The 26,626-nt window shown below is 61.4% G+C and overlaps 4 protein-coding genes across 5 annotated transcripts; all 4 read right to left on the bottom strand.

Annotated features, from left to right (window-relative positions):
• Positions 1-1,007: 1,007 nt before the first annotated feature.
• Positions 1,008-1,970, bottom strand: LOC128917637 (olfactory receptor 1361-like). Its single transcript, XM_054220985.1, has one exon. The coding sequence runs from the start codon at positions 1,950-1,952 to the stop codon at positions 1,008-1,010; it is 945 nt and encodes a 314-aa protein (XP_054076960.1). The 5' UTR covers positions 1,953-1,970.
• Positions 1,971-13,616: 11,646 nt separating this feature from the next.
• On the bottom strand, positions 13,617-17,329 carry LCNL1 (lipocalin like 1). The gene is made up of 7 exons (XM_054220637.1): positions 17,092-17,329; positions 16,655-16,794; positions 16,021-16,091; positions 15,255-15,365; positions 14,656-14,757; positions 14,385-14,410; positions 13,617-13,795 (listed from the first exon to the last, which is right to left on the bottom strand). The coding sequence occupies exons 1-6, from the start codon at positions 17,185-17,187 to the stop codon at positions 14,385-14,387; spliced, it is 546 nt and encodes a 181-aa protein (XP_054076612.1). The 5' UTR covers positions 17,188-17,329; the 3' UTR covers positions 13,617-13,795.
• Positions 17,330-18,571: 1,242 nt separating this feature from the next.
• LOC128917619 (lipocalin-15-like) lies at positions 18,572-20,873 on the bottom strand. The gene is made up of 7 exons (XM_054220962.1): positions 20,775-20,873; positions 20,285-20,424; positions 20,005-20,069; positions 19,599-19,712; positions 19,003-19,104; positions 18,866-18,887; positions 18,572-18,708 (listed from the first exon to the last, which is right to left on the bottom strand). Exons 1-7 carry the CDS (start codon positions 20,871-20,873, stop codon positions 18,705-18,707), a joined length of 546 nt encoding a protein of 181 aa, XP_054076937.1. The 3' UTR covers positions 18,572-18,704.
• A 973-nt stretch (positions 20,874-21,846) lies between these two features.
• Positions 21,847-25,122, bottom strand: LOC128917532 (lipocalin-like). Of its 2 annotated transcripts, none has more exons than XM_054220766.1 (7): positions 24,697-25,122; positions 23,405-23,544; positions 23,215-23,291; positions 22,936-23,049; positions 22,580-22,681; positions 22,333-22,358; positions 21,847-21,991 (listed from the first exon to the last, which is right to left on the bottom strand). In XM_054220766.1, exons 1-6 carry the CDS (start codon positions 24,793-24,795, stop codon positions 22,333-22,335), a joined length of 558 nt encoding a protein of 185 aa, XP_054076741.1. In that variant the 5' UTR covers positions 24,796-25,122; the 3' UTR covers positions 21,847-21,991. The 2 variants fall into 2 exon arrangements, with proteins under 2 accessions (XP_054076741.1, XP_054076740.1); XM_054220765.1 differs by having other exon boundaries at positions 21,847-21,995; positions 24,697-24,954.
• Between the last annotated feature and the right edge of the window lie 1,504 nt (positions 25,123-26,626).

Raw genomic sequence — 26,626 nt, 5'->3', positions numbered from 1 at the left:
GCAACCTGGGCCAGGGGCTCACCGCCCTCACAGCCAAGAATTTCTGCCTGAGATCCAATCTCAATCTCCCCTCTTGCAGTTTAAAGCTGTTCCCCCTCGTCCCATGGCTCCCCTCCCTGATCCAGAGTCCCTCCCCAGCTTTCCTGGAGCCCCTTTAGGGACTGGAAGGGGCTCCAAGGTCTCCCCGGAGCCTTCTCTTCTCCAGGCTGAACCCCCCCAGCTCTCTCAGCCTGTCCTCACAGCAGAGGGGCTCCAGCCCTCCCAGCATCTCCGGGGCCTCCTCTGGCCCCGCTCCAACAGGTCCATGTCCTTCTTGTGCTGAGGGCTCCAGAGCTGGACACAGCACTCCAGGTGGGGTCTCCCCCGAGCGGAGCAGAGGGGCAGAATTCCCCCCCTCACCCTCCTGCCCACGCTTCTTTTGATGCAGCCCAGGACACGGTTGGCTTTCTGGGCTGCACGCGTGCATTGCCTGCTTGTGTTGAGCTTCTCATCAACCAGCACCCCCAAGTCCTTCTCCTCAGGGCTGCTCTCAAGCCATTCTCCACCCGACCTGTGTTTGTGCCTGGGATTGCCCCGACCCACGTGTAGGACCTTGCACTTGGCCTGGTTGAACTTCATGAGGTTCGCATGGGTCCCTGCCCAGAGCAGGGGGGTTGGAACTAGATGATCTTTAAGGTCCCTTCCAACCCGAACCATTCTATGTTTCTATGATTGATTCTGTGAGAGAGCGCTCATCTGCCAGGATCATCTCTGCCTGAGATGGGCTTCCTGAGGCTGGCAGTGCCAGTTCAAGCCAGTTGTGTGTGGGGCTCCCGGTGCTGTGATGGTGGTACCAAGCCCTCGGGTCCCCACCAGGCAATAATGGTTCTGAGCATTGGATGCACTGGTCAGGGAGAGCAAGGAACTGCTGGCTGTGCCCCCACCAGCACCACACAGCACCGCCTGACCATGAGCCCCAGACCCCTCGTGTGCTGTGTCACCGAGAGACACATCCCTGCCATGGACACCTATAACACCCCCCTGTTGAGGGTTTTCCTTATGGCTCCTTTGACCTCACTGTTTCTCAAGCTGTAGATGATGGGGTTGAGCATGGGGGTCACAACGGCATACAGCAGGGCGAGCACCTCGTCCATCTCCTTGGAGCTGCTGGAGTGAGGCACCAGGTACACAATGGCCCCAGCGCCAAAGAACAAGGACACCACGGTCAGGTGGGAGCTGCAGGTGGCAAAGGCCCTCTGTGTCCCTGCTCCCTTCTGGAGGACAGCCCCGATGATGTGAACGTACGACACGAGAGTAAGGAGGAAAGAGCCCACCGCTATAGTCCCAGCGAAAGTGTACAAGGTGGCCTTGTTGAGGGGAGCGTTCGGGCTGCAGGACACCTTCAGCAAGAATGGCACCTCGCAGAATAAGTGGTCAATCATGTTGGACCCACAGAAGGGCAAGTGGGCTGTGAGGAAGGCCTGGATCAGAGATGAGAAGGAGCCGCTGAGCCACGAAACGGCCACTAAGCAGTGGCACATCTTCTTGCTCATGAGTGCTGGGTAGTGGAGGGGGTGGCAGATGGCCAGGAACCGATCATAGGCCATGGCAGCCAGGAGCATGCACTCGGAGCCCCCAAAGCAAAGGAAGAAGTAGATCTGTGTGATGCAGCCCACAAAGGAGATCGTCCTCTGCGGTGAGAAGGAGTCTCCAAGGATCTTGGGGAGGGTGACAGAGGAGTAGCAGATGTCCAGGAAGGAGAGGTGGCCCAAAAAGAAATACATGGGGGAGTGTAGGTGGGCGTCCAGCCAGACGAGGGTCATGATGAGCAGGTTCCCAAGCACCGTCACCAGGTAAACGAACGAGAAGCACAGGCAGAGGGTCACCTGTGCTCTGTAGGTATTGGAAAACCCCAAGAGAAGGAACATGGAGGGGCTGCTGAGATTTCCCCGCTGCAGGGACTCAGGGTTCATCTACAGGGAGAGCAGGAGGAGATAAGGACAGGTAGAAGCGGGGCGAGCGCTCACCCCTGCCGTGGGGCATCACCAGCTCTGCTGCGCGGTGGGCTGAAGCCATGACTCTGCCCCGGCACCCCTCACACCTCGCTCCAGGGGCTCGGGGGGAGCGGGGGATATGCCTGTGGGGGCAGATGTCGGGTCTCAGCCCACGGCGTTTGATCCTCAAAGCAACCCCTGACTCTGTGTCACCTGAAGGACACCAGAGAGAGGTGGGACCTCACCACTGCAGTCAGGAAGGATCCCAGGGACTGCTAAATGAGGGTGGACAAGAGCAGCTCCTCTCCCCCCCTCCAAGTTTCCCGTGCTGCAACCGGAGCATGGTCTAAAGATCCCACAAAACATCCAATGTGATGGGTTGGACCCTGCCTCGATGAAGAGTTACTGCCCTTCACGGGACCAAACTGTGTTTACACCATTAGTGAAGATACAGAAAGATCTCCTGCTTCCCCTCTCCATCACGGATTGCAGGAGCAGACCTTACCCCTCTCCAAAATGACAAAAAAGGAATTGTTAAAAGTTGCGGACAAAGGTGTCTGCTTGCAAATACCGCACTGTAGATGTTAGCCTCATGTGCACACCTGGAAGCAATGTAAGGGAGGGTCCTCTGAGAGACCTTGGGAGGAGCAGAAAGGCATCTGAAGGTGCTGCTGTAATTCCTGCAGGCTTGAGGGTGTCAAGGCAAAGCAGAGCCAGCAGCCTTCAGGAAAAGGGAAAGACTCTGCATCTAACGAGAAACTGAAGCTCAGGGATAAAATAAGATGAGACACAGAAGGTTTTGAGTGTGAACCTAAAGCTACTGAATCCCCGGGAAGAGCAGTAAGGAGACGCTCAGAGATTCGCGCCAGCCTGAAAGAAGATGTTAGCGCTGACAGAGCTGTCACCAGGTCCTTGCAGGGAGAAGCGTGGGAGCATCTGCCGGGCGCGAAGAGGAGGTGGTGCCAGGCTGAGAAGACTTGAGCACCCTCAAACAGCGTTGCAAGCTCCCTCCAAGAGGGAACAAGGACAACTCCACCACGCTGGGGATGTGCTCCACAAGGCGGAGATTCAGGGACGGGCGGTGGGTTTGTGCTGGTGCCCAGCAGCCGGGGTGGGTGTGTGAGCAGGGAGGGAGGGAGGAGCAGCCAGGCCAAGGAGGGGAGAAGCCTTCAGGGATTTGATGCCAGGCTTCGAGCCTCGACGGGAATGGAGGTCGAAGCAGAGGCACGTGCTGGAAGAGTAGGAGCTGGTAAACAAGGGCAGAACCACAGAGGGAAGGGAAGCACCTGTAGGGGTAAGAGCATCTGGGAGAGCGGTATGAGCAGCAAAAAGCTGGCGTCCCCTCTGGCTCAGGAAGAGCAGATGGTCCCTAGGAAATAACACAAATGATTGTGGCCTCATGCAAAGCTGGTAGGGAGGGACTGCAATTACTAAGAATTAATAAGATTCCCAGAGGTCAGAGAAATAGCTGGTGTGAGCAGAGCAGAGGCAACGGAGAACGCGGGAGAGGGTAAGAAAGGGAGGCGAGGAGGAAGGGCAGCACAGCACAAGACTTTGAGAGGCACCATCAAAAGATCTTCCTGGATCTAAATTGCCTTGGGAAGGAGGGAAAGGAAGGTCTGCCCGGAGGGTGCTGGGAGCCTGTCGCAGATCCCCCAGCCAGGCTGGGGTGAGGACAAAGCCCCAGGAGAGAAGTTCTTCCAGGAAGAGTAACTCTTTGGAGGAGTGGTGGTGTTATAAATCACAGCCTTGTCTCTAACGGTCATTCCGGATATCCTTGGATATGACATCTCGCATGTCTCTTCACCAGGTCACAGCATGAAGCGAGCTGATGGTTTTTTTTTTTGTACCTGTTCCTGAAAAATAGGCTGTTTTTAGAAGAGCTATTTGAGAAAATAACTTCAGCTAGAGTAGGCATGAGTCAATGCCGTTTTGCGTAAATGGGAAGATCAATAGGAGCAGATTGGTGGCTGTGGCTGTGAACAAGCACAAATCAGGACAAGTGAGGGGAGCTGGTTACTGCAGCTGGGCACGTTTAGGAAGCCGAGCATGCAAATGTAGAAAAGAGCTGGGGCTTCGTGAAAGAAAAGGTGCAAAATCCAGCTAAAAACTCCCATTCGAGCACAAGGGAGAGGCTGGCGGAGCAGGGCTTCTCCTCTAGAAAATGAGTAACTTATATACACCAAGGAGGATATTTGGAAAGAGTGGAAAACCTGCAAGGGAAGAAAAGAGCCTGAAAAGCAGTAAGCAAAGTCTGCGCTGAAAAATGGAGGAGTGCAGGGAGACTGTGGAAATTGCTTGTCGCGTTATGAGTTTAATATATGCCCTTCGGCCACGTAGTTGAAGGACGGGCAGCCCCGCAGTGCTGCTCAGTTCAGTGCCCTGGAAGTCAGACGTTGCCCACTCCCAGTTTTCCAGGAGGACAATGACAATTTATGGCAAATGCAGAGTGACTGGTGACAACATGAGGGCACGGGGACGACGGCGTCGAGGAGGGAGGAGAGTCTTCAGAGGTTTGCTGCACGTCAGCAGGGATGCGGGAAGGGAGCATGGAAGGAAGAGTGAATGCCGCTTCTCCTGCAGCGAGGGTGCAAAGCATCTCCGTGATGGAGGCTAAGCCCAATGGGAGAAGAGGAACCCAGGACCAGGCATTTGCAAGGCTTTAGGGGAAAGAAAACGAAAGAAAACTCGTGGGCACAGGAGCACCGGGACTCTGGAGCAGTCTGCCTGCCTGTAGGGTCCTCGGATGGAGAGCCAGTGGCCTGGTCAGCCCAGGGGATTCCTGAGTCATGAGATGCCAAACTGGCCATGGGGACAACGGAAAGGTTTCCAGTCCATGTGGGAAAATACCGACGCCGTGGTAGGTCAGTCAGACCTTGCCGGCTGGTACGCAGGGAGCCCACTCGAGGAGGAGGAAGCCGAGCTGCGCTGCCAGGATCCCTGGAGAGGGGAGAGTCGATCAGAGAGGACACGGCGCGAGGTGGTCAGCCCAGAGAAGCAAAGCCAAGCAGGGAGATGACTGCGGCATCAGGGAGCTTGAGCACGCTGCGGTGAGTAACCCCGGCACAGGCAAGCCTGTAAGAACTAGCAGCTTAAACCCAATTTCAAAAATGACTTTGAGCCAGGAATCATCTCCTTAGAACTAGTGCACCAGGGTTTGGGCAAGGAGCCGAGGTCTCGCGTCCTGCCTTCTCAAGAGGTTTCGGGCCCAAAGCGCTCACATCATGGGGCAAAGGCAGGAGGGGTTTTGGTTCCTAAATCTCTTTGTCACCACTGAAAACTTTTCTCTTTACCTAAAATTAACCTGTTCAAAGTATAAGTAGGTGTCCTCTGAGCCTTTGTATTGGTTTAATGAAGCAGAGGTGGAAAACTACATGCCTGGTTCACCTGGAAGATGGCACACAGATGTCCTGGGGAGGGCACCTGCCCCCAGCTCCCTCCCTGTGCCCCATGGCCTCACCAGAACCAGGGCCAAACCCAGGATCCACTCTCCCCAGGGCATCGCCACAGCCTAAACTACCAGAAAACCAGCTTGTCATCTCCAGCACCCGTTTCCTCCCTGGGATGTGGAGGGGGCAGGCGGCACGAGGCGCGCCAGACCGTGTGTGTCCCCAGCAGCGCCCTCCAGCCTGTGAGCCAGGGGAGGAGGTGTCAAAGGTGGTGTGTGACCGGGACGCAAGCGGCGTCTTCATTTCATTTTCCAATAACTGTAGGGGGCTGCAATTAAATCTGCTCATCTGATAGTCACTAGCTGGATGATCAGCCAGTCATTGGAAGGGTCTGTTTGCCTTTCTGCTAATTAAATTGCATTTGATTTGCAATAAAATCTGATACGAGACAAGTGAGCTCGAGGTAGACCTGGGAGCGGCTGATGGGCGCTGCTCTGTGCGAAGCACGGGCCATGGCCATGGTCTTGCTGGGTTCGTTGAGCGGCATCCCAAGCGGAGCGGGAGCGCCGTCGGGAAGCGGGCTGCAGCACAGGCAAACAAGGGACGCGCCTGCAGCCGGGCAGAGCCGTGTTTGCAGTAGGGGCAGGGCTCCTGCGTGCTGCAGGTGGGTGAGCTGCTGGCTGTGAACTTTGAGACACGCACCAGGCACCCGGGCGCTCATCTGGCTGCTGTGAGAAGGGCTGCAAGGACACCACGTCTGCTGGTGGCGGGAGAGGGGCACAGAGCAGGGCAGAGCCGGCCTCGCGGCCCCCGGCGTAGGGCTGACTCCTTCCCTCCTCGATCCTACAGCTGTCCTGCCATCGAGCAATCACCCTGCGCAGACGTCGGGGACTCCGGTGACCCAGCGCCTGCATGGCTTACCTTGAGAAGATGCTTTCTCTTTTCACACCAGGTGTGTCTGGCAGCACCAGCTGTGTGGGACACCGGGGTGATTTCAATACGCTCCTGGGAGGCACCTGGGAAAAGATCGCCTGGTACAGCAGGGTCCGTAATTGCTCCCAAAGCACAGCCCCCGGGGCACGGATGCCGTGGGAGCAGGGAAGCACATTGCGAGGGAATAGGGTGCGCAAGCGCTGTGCTCAGGGCCCGAGCGTGGACACCCCCTGAGGGGTGCCGCAGCAGCACCCCCACACAGAGGGCCCCAAACCTCCGAGGGCCGGGACTGGAGGGCAGGTCTGAAGTTGTTTTTGAACTTCTCAGCAGCTAGAGAGAGCCGGAGCAGTGGTCCTGCGGCAGAGCTGGAGCAGCACAGCGGGCTCTGCAGCCAAAGTGGCTCAGAGACACCCTGAAGCAAGAGCCCGAGGCCAGGAATATGTCAGAGTTTGGCTCTTCGGCCTGTGCTTTCCTTTTCTAGCTTCTTTTCCCCACTTTTGCAACCGAGAATGTACCTCCTGGGTTTGCTGGATAACCTTGTTTACTTCCAGATGTGCTCATTTGGATTTAAGAGTGACTTAACGGGCCCTAGCAAGAGTAAGGTGTCTTGTTTCTCTGAACAACGGCTTGGACACCTTCCGCCTCTGAGAAGTTTGGGAATCTGGAAGGGATGTTTCCCTGCAGATGCACCAGTCTGCAAAGGTCAGCGTGGGGCCTGAGAGCACCCACGGCTTTGGGGAGGGGAGAGCAATGGGGACGCTGGCCAGAAAGATCTCCCTGGTGCAGCACTTCTCCCTGCCCCCCTGGCTCGACCCCTCTTCCCACTCTCAGCCCACACAAGTGCGTTTTGGAGCCTAAAGCCTCCCTCCGTCTATCTCACCACAGCAGCCCCGGCCTTACCCCGCTCTGCCCGCGGGGCTCCGGCGGCAGCGCAGAGGAGGGCACGGGGCAGAGGAGGGAGGGCTGAGGGCACACCGAGAGCACGTGTGGTAGGAGCGGGCGTCTTCCCTGGTGTTGGCCACAATTATAATTAATTTAGGGCTACCAAGGTGATCAGGGGACTGGAACACCTCTCTGATGAAGAAAGGCTGAGGGACTTGGGTCTCTTCAGTCTGGAAAAAAGACGACTGAGGGGGGATCTTATCAACACTGATAAATACTGAAAGGGGGGGTGTCAGGAGGATGGGGCCAGGCTCTTTTCAGTGGTGCCCGGGGACAGGACAAGGGGCAATGGGCACAAACTTGAGCATGGGAAGTTCCACCTCAACATGAGGAGGAACTTCTTTGCTGTGAGGGTGGCAGAGCCCTGGCACAGGCTGCCCAGAGAGGTGGGGGAGTCTGCGTCTCTGGAGACATTCCAACCCCGCCTGGACGCGTTCCTGTGCCACCTGCTCTGGGTGACCCTGCTCTGGCCGGGGGTGGGACTCGGTGGTCTCCACAGGTCCCTTCCAACCCCCGCCGTCCTGTGATTCTGTGATTTATAATGAATAAATAATTTCTATGAGCAGGCGGTGCTCAGCTGGCTGTGTTTTGCTGGGTTCCTCGTTGTCGGTCCTGTTTGCGTATCTCCATGGCCCGGGGACCCACAGGAGGATCTCAGTTGGAAGGTACCCCAGGGGTCTCTGGTCCTGCCCCTGCTCAGAGCAGGGCCAGCTTTAAAGCAGGTCAGGTTGCTTGGGGACTTGTCTACCTCCATTTAGGTACCTCCAAGAATGGGGATCCCACCATGTCTTGGAGACCAGGGCATATGAGGAGAGGCTGAGGGAGCTGGGCATGTTTAGCTTGGAGAAGAGGAGGCTGAGGGGAGACCTCATTGCCCTCTACAGCTACCTGAAAGGAGGGTGCAGAGAGGTGGGGTTTGGGCTCTTCTCCCAGGTGAATAAGGACAGGACCAGAGGAAATGGTCTGAAGCTGCGGCAGGGGAGGTTTAGATTAGATATGAGGAAGAATGACTTTACTGAAAGAGTGGTCAGGCACTGGAACAGCCTGCCCAGGGAGGGGGTTGAGCCACCATCCCTAGAGGTGTTTAAGAAACGTCTAGATGTGGCACTTGAGGGCATGCTCTAGTGGCAGAGATTGTAGGGTTTTTGTGTGTGTATGGTTGGACTCGATGATCTCAAAGGTCCTTTCCAACCATGAAGATTCTATGAGTCTATGATTCTATGTTTCTGGACACATGCTCTAGTGCAGGACCACCTTCATGATGAAGAACTTTCTCCTTTTGTCTTGATGGAGCTTGCTGTATTGCAGCTGCTGCCCGTTGCCCTTCATCCTACCACTGAGCACTCCGGGAAGAGTCTGGCTGTGTCTTCTCCAGATCCTCCCTGAGGAAGGGGGAGACGGCAGCCCGATGTCTCCTTCGCCATCTCTCCGAAGGCTGGACCAGCCCACCTCCTTCAGCCTCTCCTTGTACGTGCTGTGCTCCGGGCCCTGACCAGCTTTGTGTCCTCCACTGGCCTCTCCGGGGTTTGTCAGGGCCTTTCTTGTACTGGGGACCCCTCAACTGGGCCCAGCTCTCCCAGCGCGGTCCCACAAGCGCTGCCTTGAGCTGATGGCTGCCCTTCGCTAACCCACACCAGGATGGATGTGGCTGCAAAGGCGCTCTGCTGGCTGATGTTCAGCTTGTTGCCCGCTGGAGTTGCAGGGCATTCCCTGCACGCTGCTCAGTCTGCCTGGCTGCACAGGGTTAGCCCAGCCCAGTGCAGGACCCTGCCTTTGCCTGGGCTGAACACCAGGAGGTCTGTGCTACCCCATTCCGGGGCTGCTGAGGCCTCTCTGAATGGCAGCTCCAGCACAACAACCTCTTCCCAGAGCTGTGTTGTCCCCAGGAGGTATATCATCACTGGTACTGGGCATTGCTGGGACTGGCGCATCTTCACACATTTCAGGAGATGCTGACCCTGGCAGCTTGGGAAGTCCCCAGCCGCATTGCTTCCCACCTTCAGGCCACCAGATGCTTCCCATCAGCCACGCTGGGTCAGCCAGTCATGGAACCAGGGTAGAAGACCACGTCCTGAGATGATCCAGGCTGAAAACAGGCACACGGTCTCAACAACTTTCAACACCCGGGGAAGCAGGAACATCCAAAGCCATTTGCGTTTCGGGTGCCAGTGCCTCGCGAGGCTGTGTCCCAGAGAGCACCATGCTGCCCCAGCGTCGCCGAGTGTTTTTCTTCACTTTTAATGAGTCTCAGTTGGTGTCATTAAAAGTTTCTGAACTTCTGCAATCTGAACTTCTGAAAAGGCTCCAGGGGGCTTGTTGCGCCACAGCAGTGCCTGGGGACAGGAGCTATATTTGCCCCTTCCCAAAACAGGGAGCAAAACCAGTGGGGCTCAGACCGGTGCAGCGGTCTCTATGAGCAGTAATTGGCAATTTGGAGGTGGCTCGATCCCACCCGTGGGAATTCAAATCGTTTATGCCTGTGCTATGGAGAGCCAATGCCCATCGCCCAGATCCCGGGGAGGGGCTGCCCCGAGCCTGGAGGGTGAGTACAGTTCAGCTGGGTTGGCACCCCCAGGCCCCATGTCCAGTGGCTCTTGGGGAACCCCATGGTCTCACTCGACACCATCTAAGACGGACGGCCAAGCCCTGATGACCGCATGTCGTTGGAGTGATGCCCGCTGCGGTGACGGTACCGGCAGCTGGGGATGGTGGTGCCAGCGCCCGTCACACACAAAGGGACATCCACGAGGCTCTCATACATGGTTGCTCCAGGCAGATTGGATGGGCACCCATGGGCTTAGGATTTTTGGATGGCCAAGAGCCATCCTGAGCAGCAAGCAGGACCTGGCTCACGGGCTGAAATCAAAACGCCATTCTTGTGACACTTAGAACTGGAAACCATCCAATACAGTCGCATTTAAAAGGGGAAAAAAATGGAAAGTCAAGAGGATTAAATATCACATATGGCACAGAGATTGTCGGAAAAGACCAGCTTAGCTTCACTCTGAGCGCTTAAGCTGATATTAGCAAATACAAACTCTAAACAACGTTACAAGGGGAAAGCCTAAATGGAAGCCAGCGTGATTAAATCAATTTGAAGGAGCTGATAAGAAATCAGATAAATGTTCTCAAACTTGCTGAAGCTGCACCCACATGAGGACAGTAAAATGACCTCGGGTAAGTCAACCGGCAAAAAGTAAGATAAACAGAGAAGACACCAGAATTTGTCCCCTTGCTCCTCTGCTCCGAGGAATGGCACCTGTACTTACGTATATTCCTTTCTTCAAAAGCAGCAGGAGCAGGAAATGTTTGGCCTGTATCCAGTCAAATTCAGAGTGATCATTCAAAAAAAAAAAAGAAATAGTAAAAATAGAAAAGTGAAGAAACTCTGCATCCACCTTGGCTGAGGAGGAGCTTTGGTGGACCCCCAGGCCAGAGGATCTCTTTTGCAAACACTTGAAAAAGTCTGTCCTACCAACGCAGAAGTAAAAGTGCAAGTGAGACAGGAGAAGACATTTCCAGTCGAAGTAAATCAGGTGTGAAACTCAAACTTTTCACTGCAGCTCGTCATCCGCTGCTTAGACTCACCTGTGCTACCTCTAGTTTTCACCGGAAGACTGGAAGAAGCAAATATGCTGGCTTTTAAAGAGGTTGTCAGACCTAAAGAGACTACAGACCAGTAGATCTACTATGCAGTGTGGGCTGGTAGAGAAGTTGCAAAAAATGTCTGACCTGGCTGATGTACGGACAAATTATGTCACAACGGAGACTGAATCCAACTTTCGCACAGGAAAACTGCACCTCAGAAATACTCCTTCTGGAGGAATCAACAAGATATGGGTGTTGGACATCCCCTGGTCGGCTGAGAAGGGTCTTCATCAAAGCTTGCAGAGGACAAGCTGCCGTAGGCTAGGGAGGAAGATCCTCACTTGGATAAAAGAGTGGCTGAGAGAGAAAAGGAGGAAGATCACCCCGGGAGCTCATTGTGCCAACAGGCATCTTGTAAAACATCTCGTCCGCATGCAGCAGATGCCAAAGGTGGCAGGTGCAGCATGAGAAGAGACGACTGGGGAACAGGACATGGCACCATGTAAATCTAAGCTGTACCCACACCTTCCCGGATGGGTAGAGGTTCAGGTCTGGTCACCCAGCCCCAGCAGGGACACGGCGAAGCAGGGAAGGGAGAGAGAAGGATGAGAGGCACAGCTGGATGAGAGGCACAGCTGGAGAGCGAGGAGACTTGTTAAAGATTGAAGATCTGGAACAGCGCGAGGTGGATGAATAGAGAAGATAGTCTCACATCACCAGCAAGCACCGCAGCCATCGGCTGTGAGTCTTCAAATTGCTCCTCATACACCAAGGGCTGGTCCGGCGCCTCCCTTGCCCCAACACCCCTCTGGTCTCTCCAGTAGCCGGTTGGGACCAGGGTGCCTGGGCTTATCTCCGCTGCATCCACCCGGTCTCACCAGCGGGCTCCCACAGCACCCGGCGAAGGAGCTGCAGGAGACACCCCCGCGACCAGCGAAAGGGGGCGCAGAGATGGGCGGTGAAGCTCCTGGCTGCGGGATGCCACCGGTGCCGAGAGGGTGCCTCACCCCAGGAAGCCCTTAAACATTCAGGGAAGAAAAGTCCATGTCATTACGTTTATGAAGACATCTGGCCAGGCTTGCTAGGGCGATGAGGGGGGACAGGTACAAGCCTCTTCTCACCCTGTCCCTGTGTGCTTCTCTTTGCCCCGGAACCTGCCTGTAGTTGAAGGCAGGGGGACAGGGACAGGCTTGATGGGAGGGCTGCGGTGGGGATCCCTCGCCTGCTCTGCATGGAAGGGACTCACACCCAGAAAAGATCTGAAATTGCAGCCTGGGTGCATCCTGCTCCAGGGCACGGGGAGAAAACAGATGGACAACAGGAGGAGTGGAAAATGCCGGTGGCAGAGAGAAATGATCTCACCGCTGTCTGGCAGGGTGATGGCTGCACACGGCAGGAAGGAAATATTCGGCTGGAACACGATGTGGAGACACCGGGACTCCCTGTCGCACAAAGCCCTTTGCGAAGGGCGTTGCTGGCAGCAGGATGTTTTTATCTGCATCGATCCACGCACCGAAAACAAGCCTCGAGGCAAAGCTGAGTGGGGGCCTGCTGCTCCTGGGAGTGTCGCAAATGCTGAACTGTTCCAGTCCAAACTGCCGGCAAGAATTCCTGCTGGAAATGCTGGCTTCCTTCCAAAGAGGGTGGAGATGGCACTGGGTTGGGACTTTCCAGTGCTGACCCTTGCCCTGCCGCTGCCGGGAAGTGCCCAGCTCTCTTCCCCACTCAGCACCAAGGCCAGGAAGGGACAGTTTCCCAAATGTATTTTCCCAGTCCTTGGGAAGAGAAAGAGGTACCTGGGAACATCCCAAGTGCTCAGATGTTGGGACAACACCTTCCTGGGCTACCTGCTACTGTCACACAGCAACGGAGCAGATCCCGAGCTGAACTGGTTGCCTGGGTGACTGGCCAGGCTGGCCAGGGACGGGCAAGGTGGAAAGGCCGTCAGAGAGGATTTTGGAGGAAATTCCTTTTCCAGGAGAGGCACAAGCTGCCTCATGCCCTGCCAGACCTCAGTGCCTGAAAGCACTGGACGAGCCCTTGGAGACGAGCATGTGTGAGGTGCCGGGGCTTTGCTGGAGACGAGGTTTGGCCTGGATGGGTTGTGGTTTCTCCTGGGTGGATCTGGGGGGCTGGACAGAGCAGGAAGGGAAGGATGGAGTGGGATTTCAGAAATATAAATTCAAAGCAAGGCAGTCTCTGGAGGCAGATGTCCGCCACCGCCATAATCTGACTCCGGGGTGGGCTTTCTCTGCACGGTGCCCAAGGGCAGAGACCACGCGCAGCCCCGCACCTGCGCTCTGGGTTTGGCTCTGGAGGAGTCAGACACCCACCTCCCACCAGGGCATCGAGGGGTCCCAAAGCTGAGTCTTGCCCCTGCCTTGGCCCAGCCCGAGCGGGTGGACGAGCGTGGCTCCAGTGGAGCAGGAGGCTGCAATGGCAGCAGGGCGAGTGCAGGGAAGGTGGGTTGGATGGTGGCGGTAGCTGCAGCCCTCCAAACTCCAATTTAATCTCTGTGGCCAAGTCCCATGGCCTTTCTCCACTGTTCTCCTCATGGCCACAGGATTTCCAGCCTCACTGCACCCCTCGCCTCACCTCTGCCCGGCCATGGTCCTGCTCCACAGGAGGCACCCAGGAGGCAAAATCCTGGCGGGTTCTGAAAATGCCCTCGCTTGGGTGAGCTCAGTCCAGGAGCACCCCTGGCTGCTCACCATCCACAGACCCCGGGAGGACAACAGAAGGGACCACATGCCCGAGCACCCCAGATTCTCCCCAGACAGCGACGCGAAGCTGCAGGGTGAGTTTCTGTTTATTTGGCAAAAAACAGGGACTGTGCGCTGGAGGAGCAGGAGGTGTGTCAGGGCCTTGACCACCAAGCTTGGAAGAGGGATGGCGGAGCAGCAGCCTGGAGCTTCAGAGAATGGGTCTTGCATTGGTCAGCAGGAGCATCTACCAGCCAGCCTGCACCTCCTAGAAAACAGCCGGGAGAGGGGGGCTGAGTATTTGGGGTGAGAAGGGCAACACAGAGGGCCCAGCAGGGCTTTCCACCAGGATCAGTGCTTTCTTTTCCAGTTATCTCCAGCTCTGTAGGATAAGCCATCTCCAGCAATGGATTTCTAGCTACGCCCTACAACTGAACGTGCACTGGTATGGTGGGGAATCATGTGCCAGGGTCGGCCAACAACAACCACATTTTGTGTGGTGAGACACCAACCCAACCTCTGGCCGGCTTTGCCAGTCCACAACCCTGAGTTCCCTCTGGCAAGAGCCGGTGTCCCGGCTTTTTCTGCTGGGTGAGCTCGGCAGCTGTTTCTCCACGGAACCAGTGGTTTTGGTGCAAGTGCCCCTGCTCACTGCTGGCAGCTGCACCTTGGGGGTCCCCGCTGCAGAGCAGCTCCGAAGGGAACAGTCCTACCTGGGTGCGAGCTCCAGCACAGGTCCGAACAACTCGGACCTCAGGGTAATTCCGGGAGTTCGTGGTGGCCCTTGCCGGGGCACCATGGGGCACAATTTCCAGCTGAGGACATTGCAAACACCGTGTTGCACCGCAGGAACTCACCTACACGTCATCGAGGCTGCATTCCTCTGTGGAAACAAAGAGAAAGGCTGAGCCCGGGGCTTGGTCTGGCTGGCTGCATTTAGCACCCAAAATAGACAACCCGGGAATGAACTTGAGCAAGGTGAAAGCCACAACGTGCCAAACCGGAGCGCTTTCTCCTGCCATCTCAGACCACAAAGTGGTGGCAGTGACGGGCTGAGCTGGTCCCTGCGGGCACGTCCTGGCTCCCCATATTGACCAAGCCAGCCTGACAGTGCTGGGCCGTGCTCACCTTGCCTGGGCAGCATCTTGATCATCTCATCGGTAAAGCTCTTCTCCCTCGCAAGCTTCTTAAACTGCGCTGTGATTTTGGGGCTCGCCTCCTGGGTTCTGCCTAAAGGCAAAGGCACGAGTTAGCTCCAGGCTGTGACCTGTCCCCGCATCTCCTGGGCAGCTGGTGAGCGCGCCCAGGCGAGGATGGGATGGATGGCGGACGCTGGGAAAAGGCTGGAGGCAGCGGTGGAGATGCTGGAGAGTGGCGGTGGGCAGGCACAGGAGACAGCCCTCCCGGGGGACAGAATGAAGCGGAGATCCTGGCACCAGCGCAGGGTCTCCTCTCTTGGTTCCCACCCCCCCTGCCTCACAGCAGGACCCCCACTCTTCGCCCATTTCACCCAGAGACCGTGGCCATGGACTCCCAGCACAGGGCAGGAGCCTGAGCCCAGCCTCCCCTGCCAGCCCCCAGTCGCTGCCCCTGCCCCTGCCCCGCTCCTGCGCCGGGCAAGAGGTGCTGGCGGGAGGGCAGTGGTGAGGAGGGGTCTCTCGGGACACGGCAAAGCACCCCGACACCTCCGAGCTGTTCGCCCCCGTCAGACCGTCACTGCTACGCACTGTAGAGCCTCAGCATGTGCAAGGTCTTCCCATCCTTCTCTCTGGAGGCGAAGATAACTGCATACGTCTTGCCGTCGGTATCCACCACCTGCGCCGTTTTGTTGCCTCGCTCTGCAAAAAGACGCGGAGGAAAGCGAAAAATTAATTACCCCCCCACCGCCCGAGAGCTCCCACGCTGCAAAAGGGCTGTAAGAGCGCGAATCGGGGTGCCGGGGCCAGGTCCAGCCAGCATGTCTGTCTTCTCTCTCTCCCCCTCCTGGTTTTTCCTCTTGCTACGGCTCCTCTGGAAGCCTGGGGGAGCCCCCAGGTCACGGCCGGGCGGGGGGATGGGAACGCCAACACAGGAGGCTCTGGGGATGGTCACTGCGGGCAGCTGAGTAGCCCCGGCCAGTGTCTTGGGCTGGGGATGGTGCGAAACCGCTCTTCCTTCATTCCTTGGGAGCATCCAGCCGCAGCCCCGTTGCAGAATGAACCTGCTTTTCCCCAGGGTTTAAGCTCGGTCTGAATGTGTCTGTCTTACCCCAGAATGGCTACCCGGGGGGGAGGAGCGGGGAGTCCACCACGTTAGAGGGTCACCAGCTCTGGCATGGACCAGCCTTGTCCTGCAGCCGGTGACCAGCCGCAGAGGGACGTCTCACCCCAGGACCTCGGGAGAGGCGGACGGACACCCCCAAGGACCATGTCCCCAGGGAAAACCAGCTGCTTCAGACAGGCCTAAGGGGCAGTGCCCCCACCCCGTCCTGGGGCCCGGGCTCCCCTCACTCACCGGGGCTGTGGTATTCACCCGGGACGCCTGTTTGCTTGTAGATCGCCTCTGATTTCTTACACCCCTCCGGGCTGCAAAACAGTGAAGGAATCACCAGCTGGGGTGAAGTGACCCCCCCTTCCCCTGCCCTGGGGATGCTGGCTCCGGTGTCGCGACCCCAAACGTGGGACTTGCCGTTCAGGGATGAGACGGTGTGGCCAGGTCATGCCACCCCTGGGGCGATGGGTGCCTGGGTTGGCAGGGCACAGTGCCGGCGCCCAAGGGCCGCCCCCTGGGGTGACATGCTCTGAGCTGGTGGGATGAGGCTGGTCCTGCTGGGAAAGCTTTAATCGCAGGGTCCCTTATCATCCCTGCTGGGAGCGGCAGGGTGCCTGAGCCCCCATGGTGGGACCACCCCTGGCTGGTGCTGCCCTGTGTCTTCCCGGCCTGCCCTGAAGAAGGGGGTCCCTACAACACAGCTCTCCTGAACCCCTGTCTCAAACTGTGGGGCTGGTGGCCCTGCAACCCCCCCCCCCCCCCCCCCGCCCAGGGCTTTGGTGGGTGCTTTGGAGGCACCCAGGTGGAGACCCATCAGTGAAGGTCCAGGGAGGAGGTTGGTCAGTGAAGCCCATGGAGAAAAGCACTTGGCACTTACGTGGGAATTGCAAAGGAGACCTTCAAGTCACCCTCCCCCAGGACCGCGATGGTGGCCGTCGCCATCTTCAGCTCATCCTTCTTTTGGAGGTAGCTCTCGGAGTCAGAGGCCAGAGCGATGATGTACCATTTCCCCTCAATCTGGCAGTGAGGGGGAGCAGTGAGTCCAGAGGAGCAGACAGGGGCTGTCCCCGTCTCGGGGACTGTGCCAGGACACCCTCAGGCCATAGGAAACCCCCATCCCCTCTGGCTACCGAAATCCCTGCTGGGGCACCTATGCTGGAGCTGGGCGACTGCCCTCACCTGGGTGTGACGGCGGAGCCAGCGGTGGCTGCGGTGTCCCCAGCCACCCCCGGTACCCAAACACCTCTCCAGCCCCCGCCCTGGTGACTGGAGGGCACGCTCCCACCCTCCCTTCCCTGGGATGCTGCGGATCACCTGGCTCTTGTCCAGCCCCGCGGCCCCAGGGTCCTCAGCCTCCGCGCACAGCAAGCAGAGCAGGGCCAGCCCCAGGCTCAGCCCCACGGTCCTCATCTCGCCGCAGCTTCCTCCGGCTTCGCCAACGGGATGGTGAGCGGTGCCGGGGCTGCCGGCTTTATAACACCGTGCTCTCCCCCTCTCCACCCGCCCCGGCTGTTCTGCGTGCCGAGCTGCACGGGTAACGCTGCCGGAATTGGCTTGGGCGAGGTGGTGGTTTCGAAGGGCTGAAGTCACCCCGGGGTAAACAGCGTCTGGTCTCACGGAAGAAGGAAAGTGCCTGCAAGCCCCGGAGGGTTGCAGGAGCTGTTGCACCAGCGCTGAAATTTCGGACTTTCCCGGTTTCTTTAGTCGCTTGTGGAAGAACAAAGAGAGCTTTTGTTTCCTGGCTCACTGATGGAGGGCGGGCAGGAGGAGCAGGGAGGTCCTTCCTGGCATGGGCCACTGCAGCGCCGTCACCCAGTGACCCATCACGAGGGGGCTCAGTGACCTGTACTCCGGCCAGGCTGGCATCTGCCCCGAGGCTGACGCTGGGATCGTGCCCGAGCCCGGGCGCCTGCGTGCCACCAGCTTGGCCTGACCCCGTGGCGCCGGCGCAGACTCGCCCCCCGGCTCCGCGTACTCGGGCTCCACGGAGTGGGACGCACCCGGAGCAGGGCAGGCAGAAGAAGGGGTTCACGTCACTGTGGGAGCGTCCCCTCCTTTCCAGGGTGTGATGTCCCCTGCGCCCTGGCTCCGGCGAGCTCCTGGGGTCACAGTCCAGAAAAGTTCGTGCTGCTCCCTCTCCGTCTGGCTGGGCATGGAGGGACCCCCGCTCCGGGGCAGGGGGGCAGTGGGGGGGACCAGGGGCTGCCTCCGTTGCGCAGGAGGTGGAGGGGGATGGACAAGAGTGCTGGCTGCCCTTGGGGCTCATTGCAGCCTGGTCCTACCCTGGTGAGTGGGCAGATGGGGACACCAAGGGGTCCGGGGACAGGCGTGGGGTTCCCAGTCCTGCCATGCGTTTACCCTGGGCAGCCCCAGCATAGCCCCCACTCCTGTCCAGGTGGTCCTGGGGGGAACTGAGCAGGGAATGGGGTGTCCTGGGGACGAGCTGGTGCTGGGAGGCAGAGCCTGTGCCGGCAGGGCTGGGCAGCCTGACCGCTTGCCCTGTGCCCCCCCAGCCGAGCTGCGCCAGCCCCTCTTCATCCCAGCTGGATTCTCCCCTGCCCGCATCCCCGGCGGCTGCCCCCCCTGCACCTTCCCCATCCTCTGCTCCCCACGCCGGGCGCAGCCAGCAATGCAGCAGAGGAGCCCCCCATCACCCCGGGGTGCTGGGACGAAGGGTTGGATCCGGGACCGCTGGGCGCAGGGGGGCTGGGGACCCTGGCAGCACCCCTGCTCCTGCCAACAAAAGCACCAAGTTCTGGCGCAGATTCTGCACCTATTTATTTAGGAGGGCGAGGTGTGATCCTGGCATGGGGCAGCGGGTCTGAGCAGAGCCCGGCCGGGGTGGACGGGAAGGGGCACCATGGAGGGGGGAGCAGAGCCCGGGTCCCACCAGGGCTGGAGGACACACGGCCCTGGCGTTGGCTCCTTCAGCTGCAGGGAGGCAGGACAGACGGATGGCCGTTAGAGCAGGGGAAAGCTGATGTGATGCAGAGCCCCGAAGCAGGGGGGGCTCCCTGGGGGGCTGCGAGTCCCTGCTCAGCCCAGGCCATGCCGGGAAGGAGACCCAGCTTCCACCGGCCACGGTCACCTGATATCCTTGGTGCATTGATCTGTCGAAAAGCAAAGAGAGGGGTGAGCGTGCCACGGGCACTGCCCTGAGCCCTCCCCCAGCATCCCCACACAGGGGGGGCCACGCGTGCCACCCCGCGCCCTCCTGGCACTCACCCGACTTGGGCAGGATGGCCACCATGTCCTGGGTCAGGCCCACGGTGGGCACGAGCTCCTTGAACTTCTGCAGGAGCTGGGGGCTGGCGTCCTGCTCCCTCGCTGCAGCCAGACACCCAACGTGGGGGCTGGTGAGTGGGGGGGGACCCGGCAGCGAGCCCCGCGCTGGGGGTCTGGCTCCCACGGGGCAGCGATGGGACCCCCGGGAAGGGCAAGGGCGAAGCCATGGAGGTGCAGGGTGGGCACAGGGCACCCCACAGCTGCCCTGGGCTGGCAGCAAAGGGGCACAAAGCCCTTGGGACGGGTGACCCACCTGCCTGGGGTGGCATGGGGCGGCTGGGGGTCCGCAGCCAGACTGGCACACTGCGGGGGGGGGGTGGGCTTCAGTTCAAACCACAATCAATTGAGGGCGTTTTTAGTGCAAGATTTCATTCACCCCAAAATGCATTCCCTGGGGGCGCCTGGGTGCCGGCATGTTGGGTCCCAATGTGGTGGCCCGCAGCGGTGGCGGAGACCCCGGCCCCTGCCTCCCCCAGTGCCTGTCCCCACCCCTCCCCGGGGAGCCGTGGGTGCCCGTCCCCGCGCCCAACACCCACTGAGGAGCTGCAGCGCGCTGTGGGGCTCCTCCCCTCTCCGCTTGAACTCCTGCACGATGGCGTAGCCGCTGTAGTCTGTCTCCATCACGAGCAGGTCCCTCATCTCTTGTGCTGCTAAAGGAGCCCACACGGTGCCCGGTCCGGCAACGCCCAGGCACCTCCGCGGCCCCCGCCGGGGCTCACAGCTCAGGACCTGAGCCCCGGGTTTGCCCGAGTGTGGGGGTCTGTGAAGGGAACCCCTGCGCGATCCAGTGGAGCCGGGCACCCGCCCGCACACGGCCTCTCGCCGAGCGATGGAGGCGGAGGGGCCAAACCCGCCTCCCACTGCCCCCCGGGCACAGGGGACCAGCGATGGACCCACTTCAGGGTGCCCGTAGCTCCGACCTCCCCCCAAGCCCGCACGTACCCACGTAGTGCCCTGCCTGCCCACTTCGCTGGAAGAGCAGCTCAAACTTTTGGCATTTGTCCGCCCTGGAAAAGGAAAATGGAAACAGCAAAAATGGCTGGACGCCACGTGGGAGGGCAGCGGGGTGGGGGGCAGGGGGGACTCCCCCTGCCTGGGGGACACGCTGGGGTGCAGGAAGGACTGGGGTCTGTGGGACGATGCTCCTCACCCAGCCGCCTTGGTGGGGAGGGGAGTCCCCTGCCCCAAGAGGGGAGCAATGAGCAGGACGATGGGCACTCACAGGGGCCAGATGAGCTTCAGAGCCAGGTCCCCTTCCGGCATGAAGCTGACGATGGTGATGGATGACTTCATCCCATCCTTCATCTTCAGGAACACGGAGCAGTTGGAAGCAATGGCTGCGACATGCCACATCCCTGCAAACTGCAGCAGGGCATCACCGGCGGGGTTTGGGAAAGCCACGGGGACCTGCCGACCCACCAGCGTGCGGAACACCCTGCCCTGCCCCGTGCCAGGACAGGGGACAGCGTCTGGCCCATGTTCCCTGGGGAAGCGCCACACAGTCCGGGGCATCACGGCCCCCCGGGTGTTCGCGTCCCTGTAGCAGGGCCACCACTGGGTCTGGCCACAGCACGCAGGAGCTGGCCGGGACTAACCCAACTTTGCTCAGGGCTGGGACCGGGGGGTGCCTGGGGGTGCCCAGCCGTGCCCGGGGACGCAGCACGGGCACCTGCCCCAGGAGGACCAGCCGGGGGGGCGCCCCGTGCCATTACCTTCTCAGTGTCGAAGTCTGGCTGCACAGGGACCTCAGCCCCCGCCGGCAGCAGGCAGAGCAGGGCCAGCGCCAGGCTGGGCAGCACCACCATCATCATCCTTGCTCCGGGGGCTGGATGCGGGCGGGAAAGGCTGCATGGACCTGCCTCTTCCCGCACCCACCTTTATAGCCCCCGCCGCTGGCAGCACCCCCTGCCCGCCCCCACTTTATGCAACGGGTTACACAAGAGCAGGGATAACTTGTACCCGTGTTAGGTGACAGCGTTGGCCCGTTCCCCCTCTAATTGCCCTGTCCCGAATGAATGCAGCCTTGTGTAAGCCCCAGCCCGGAGCACGTCAGGGACGTGGCGATGCCCCGTGCCCGGTGCCGTGTCCGGGGAGGGGGCTGAGGGTGTCCCCAGTGCCCCACTCTGGGCTGTTGCCTGCTGGCCCCAGGGTCCAGCAGTGCTGGGACGCATCCTGCCTCGAGGAAGAGGATGATTGAGCCCGTGTTTCAGCCCGGGGTTGAGCCGCAGCCCAGTGCCCCCCAGAAGGGGTTGTGGCTTCCCAGGCTGCTGGCAGCGGGCACAGACCCCGCTCGCAGCGAGGGTCCGGGCTCATGGCAAGGAGAGCAGGAGGGCAGCCAGGGCTGAGCCACATCCAATGTTCACAGCCGTTGCTCCGGTTCATGTCCATCCCGAGCCCACATTTTTGGAGAGACCCCCCGCCGCGCCTGCCCATTGCCCCATCCCCACGCTGCCAGCCTGCTCCTTGGAGGGGAAACTGAGGCAGGGCGGCTGGGGCGGCCCAGGGTGCCTGAGGGGGCAGACGGGAGAGGATCTCCCGGCGGGTCCCAGCCCCGGGGACGCCTCCTCCCTGGACAAGGCAGGTTTGGTGGCCAGGCAGCACCATGGCGCGGGGCTGCGAGTGCACACGGGGTCCCACCCCGGTGGCCCCACGGCCAGAAGCAGCGATCGGCCCTGACCCCTGAGGCCAGCCCCAGCCCAGCCCACCGCCACCGGCCCTGCTCCCCCCTCCCCATCGCAGCTCCCCATAAACGCCCAGCAGACAAGGGCGGGGGGGCTGGTTTTATATGGGCTTTAATGGGGACGGGGGTGCAGGCGTGGGGTGTGAAGGCGAGGAGCGAAGGCTGCTGTGGTGCTGGGGGACGTGCTGGGGACAGGACGGGACGGGACTCGCGGTGCTCTCGGGCTCCGGCGGGCAGCAGCCGGCGGGTCTGCCTGGAAGAGACGGGGAGGGCGCGAGCGTAGCTGAGCTGGGGGAGACACAGGGACACTCAGGGGGACACACGGGGGGACACACAGGGGGACACAGGCCCTGCCAGCCCCTCGCTGAGTGGGTGGGCAGGTCCTGGCAAGGTCCTGGGGCAAGAAAAGAGCCCCCATAGGGCCGGGGTGGGGGATCCCCAGCAGGGGTAAGGGGGACCCCAGCCAGAGGAGCAGCCTGGGGGGGCCAGGAAGGGGATGGGGGCTCTGCAGGGTGGAGTGGCTCTGAGCACCCCCGTGCCCCCCCCCACCCCATAGGGCTGGTGTGAGCCTCAGCAAAGGCAGGACTCACCTAGGCAGCGTCCGCCATGCATTTGTCTGCAGGAGGAAGAAAAGCGGAGGTCAGCTCATCCAGGGGCTGGGGGGGGCTGCTGACCCCCCCAAGGGACCCCGCATGGGGCTCTGCCCAGCGGCACCCCAGAGCTGGCCCCGTGCTGGCCCCGCAGGGAGGCAGGCAGAAGGCAGGAGGGTCTCCTCCCTCTTAACCCCCCCGGCTGACTGCCTGCCCCCCACCATCCCCCTGCCCCTCCGGCTCTCACCCGTCCGGGGCAGGATGAGGATCTCTTCGTCCGTCAGACCCTGCTCCCTGGAGAACTGGGTGAATCTCTCCAGGCGCTCGGGACTGAGCTCCTTTGTCCGACCTGCAGCCGAGAGCAGGGTGAGAGGCAGCCCCCCCGCACCCCCGTGAGGGGTCACACTGCCCCGGGGTGCGGGCAGCCCAGCAAGGGACAGGCTCCCCAGGGAGGGGGTCCTGACCCAGCCACCCCATGGGTCACCCCAGCTTGGGAGATGCTGCTGCCCTTCTCCCATGGGAGAGACCCCCCCACCGAGGGCATCCCTGGGGGTCCTGGGGGGTGAGGGGGTGGGCGACGTGGGGGTCCCAGGGCGGACGTACTGTAGAGCAGCACCATGGTGGAGGAGCCGGTGCTCTTGGAGATCTGGGTGGCCACCAAGGCGTACTCCTCGTAGTTGGTCTCCACCACGCGGATGTCATGCTTGCTGCCCCAGCCTGCAGGAGACAGGGAGGGCACGGCTCAGCCCCGGACACCGAGCCAGCCCCGAGGTGCTCCAGTGGGAGCAGGAGCAGGGACAGGCGACAGAGGGGCCGGGCTGGGAGCTGGGGGCACGTCAGGGGCTGCCCCGCGGGAGGCCGGGCTGGGAGCCGGGCACTCACGTGGGCTGGTGTAGCTGAACCGTCCCGGCTCCTCTGTCTTGGTGTAGAGGCTGTTCCTCTTCTCGCACTGGTCACCCCTGGGGAGCACAGCACGAGGACATCAGAGGGGGCCAGGGGGGATGCTCCAGCCCCAGGCATGGCACCATGGGGGAGCACCCCCTGCTTGCCCACCCGCTTCCCACGCCCATACTTGGGGTAGGTGGAGGTGACTTCCAGGTTCCCGTCTGCGGTGGCAGAGATGACCGTGGTGCACATCTTCATCAGGTGCTTCTTCTCCTTGAACCAGTTGGAGTTGGAGGCCAGGCCGATGCTGTACCATCTCCCTGTCAACTGCACACAACCTCCACTCAGTCCCCGGCCACACAGAGACCCCCGTCTCGCCCCTCGGCCACCCGACAGCCCCCGCCCAGGCCCCGCCCAGGTCAGCCTGCGCCCCACGGCAGGATGGCGTCCTGGCGTCCTCGTCCCCCAGGGAGCTGCTACAGCTCCCAGTGTTCACAAAACCCAGCAGCCAGGAGAGCCCTGGTTTACGACATGCCCTTCACTCCCAGTACCCAGGGGGTTTCCTTCCTCTTTGCCCCAAGCCCAGGGAGGGGGTGACAGGACCGCCTGGCTCTCAGATGCCATTTGCATCCATCTAGGGGCATGAGGAGGGGTCAGGACCCTGGGTGGGGGCATGGCTCATCCCAGCCTGGTCCCCAGGGCCACCCGGAGGGGAGCTGACAGCCTCGGGGACGGCTGTGCTGGGACACCCTGGCAGGACATGCCAGACCCCATCCCTGCAGGACGTGCCTCCATCCCCATCACTTCCCTGGGGTGGCTCTGTCACCCCGGACCCCTCCGGGGGTTCCCTGGGGGAGCAGGCAGCGTGGCCCCCGCCCTGGCCTGGTGGGACCCCAGGGCTGTGGGGCTGGGATGCCGGCGCACGGGCGGGCTGGGGCTGTCCTGTCTGGGTCCTGCCCATCATGGGGCGAGGAAGGGGAGTGTGAGCACCCTGGGCATGCCAGCACCCACGGGCTGGGAGGGCAGAGGGGTGTGCGGGACCCCCCAGCACAGCAGCCCTTGTTTTTTTGGGACCCTATGTTGGGGGGGGGATGGGGTCTGGGATGGGGAGAGGCATCCGTGACCCATCTCCACGCTGCCTGTCAAGCTGAGCTTGCTTTTCTCAGTCTCCCCTACAAAATCCCTGCGCATCTACAGCCACCCCACGGCACAGCAGACAGCCCGGCCCCACACCTGCTCAGTCCTGCCCCACAGGCTGGAGCCTGGATCCTGCATCCCCTCCGGAGCCACCAAACCCAGGTGCCGGGGGGTCCCCAGGGACGGGGGGCTACGGGTGCACCGGCCGCCCTGCCCCTCCCAGTGCCGGGGCCAGCCTGGCCCCAAATCCACCTGCAACACCATCTCCGCACATTTTCAGGTTGAGGATCCCCCAAAATGCCCCGAACCCCCACGCAGGTGATGCCGGCCGGGCTGGGTCACCTTGTCCTGCTGGAAGTCGGTTTGCACGGGGACGCCGTCCTGCGCGCGCAGTGCCCCGAGCAGGGCCAGCCCCAGGATGCTGAGCAGCGTGGCGTGCATGTCTCCCTCCGTGCCGAGCCGAGCCGAGCCGAGCCGAGCTGAGCCGAGCCAGAGGAGCAGGCAGAGCGCTGCGGTGCCGGAGAGAGCCCGGCAGGCCCCTATTTATGGGCAGGCTGCACGGTGGCCGCCCGGGGGGCCAGCCCTGCCTCCCCCCGTGCCGTTATGCAAGCGAGAGCAGGGGCGAGCGCCCAAGCCAAAGGGCAGGCGGGGGAACCTGCAAGCGTTTCCCTCTTGTTGATATGACATGTTTGCTTCGGAGCGCCAAACTGCTCCACAGCAAAAATACAGCTTGCAGCCAGCGCGGCGGCTGTCCCTGCCCCCAGCGCCGCGGAGCCAGGGGCCGGTGCGGGCAGCCGGGGTGGCCCCCAGGCATGGGACCAGGGCCAGGATCGGGGGCCAGGGCTTGCTGGCTGCCCCCTCCTTGCAGGACGGCGTCACTCAGACCCAGAGAGGGGCCCAAGCGAGGTGGAGGGAATGTCAAGTGCCTGCCAGGTCCCGATCCAACCCATGGGACTCACGGGCACCTGCGGGTGCTCCTGCAGGACCCCCCCCCCCCCCCCGCCCCGGCCCTGACCCAAGTCCCTCCATCACCCGAGGGAGCATCTCCACTGGCCCTGCCACCCGCGGGGCTGACTCCCATCCAGATGCAGCTCCAGTGCACTCCGACGGCGAGCTGGGGGGCTGGGGGTGTTGGGGGGCAGCCAGACCCTTGCCTTGGGCAACCCTGATACCCAGCTCCCTGGGGACCAACACGCAGCCAGACGGATACCCCCCCCCCCCCCGCCACCCTGCACCCTTTGCCAAGAGGGGCTGGGAGACGTCCTCCCCCTTGGTTTGGGGTCATCAGCAGGCACTGAGCTGCCCCTCTCTCCCCCCCCCCCCTTAATTTGGGGAAACCCCGAGCACCCGCAGGGTGAGGGCCGGAGGGGAGCGCTGGGTGTCAGCCGCCGCGGCCGTGGCTCTGGCGGGGTTTGGGCAGGGCTGGCCGTGGCGGGCAGAACATCAGCCCCGCGACTCTCCCCGCAGCGCGGCCCTGCCAAGGCGCTTTACGTAAGGAGCCTGTTTTCACAACAGCTGGTTTTTTTCCCCTGGCAGCCCCCCCTACCCCCCTCCCGGCACATTCCCTTCCCCGCACCCAGCTGTGAGCCCGGCCTGCCCCTGCACCCCACGCGCCGGGGCGGCCCCAGCTCCGCGGATTTATTAAAACAAAACAAAAAGCTGAGCCAGGCAGGACTGAGCATCACGAGAGCCCGGCTGGGCTCCCTCCCCCCTCCCCGCCACCCCGCGCACTGGGCTGGGGGCTCTGCCTCTGTCCGAGCCCACCCGTGGGGTGCAGGGTGCCAGGCGGAGCCCTCTCCGTCGCACATTAGATGCACGGAGCACCCACGGGTGTCACTGCGGTTCTGCGCTGGGGCAGGGACACAAAGCGCCCCCCGGCCTGGGTATCCCGTCTCCCTGCCCTGCCCGGGCGGCAGGAGGGGATGCCCAGGCGTTGCGGGGGGTTACAAAGCAGGGGAGCAGCCCAAGGAGGTGGGTGGCAAAGCTGGGTGCAAGCTCAGGAGCGTGGGGGCATGTGGGGGTACACGGGGGCACCGGCGGCGGCGTGGGGCAGGCTGAGCCTGGTACGGGGCAGGATGGAGGTACCCGGGCTGTGGATCGCCGCGGTGCCCGGCCACAGACCCTTAGGCACAACCTGGGCGTTTGCGCCCCAGAAATGGGTTCAGGCCAGCTAAACGCGGGCTGGGCTGAGCGGGGCGCAGGGGGGACCCTGGGGACCGGCCCAGCTCCCCCGGGCGGGAGGGCAGGGCTGCCCATCGCCCCCCATCGCCCC

Source organism: Rissa tridactyla, chromosome 14 (genome assembly GCF_028500815.1).
Source record: "Rissa tridactyla isolate bRisTri1 chromosome 14, bRisTri1.patW.cur.20221130, whole genome shotgun sequence".
Classification (NCBI taxonomy): Eukaryota; Metazoa; Chordata; class Aves; order Charadriiformes; family Laridae; genus Rissa; species Rissa tridactyla.
The sequence above is the reverse complement of the archived record's forward strand: the minus strand, read 5'-3'. Positions and strand labels throughout refer to the sequence as shown.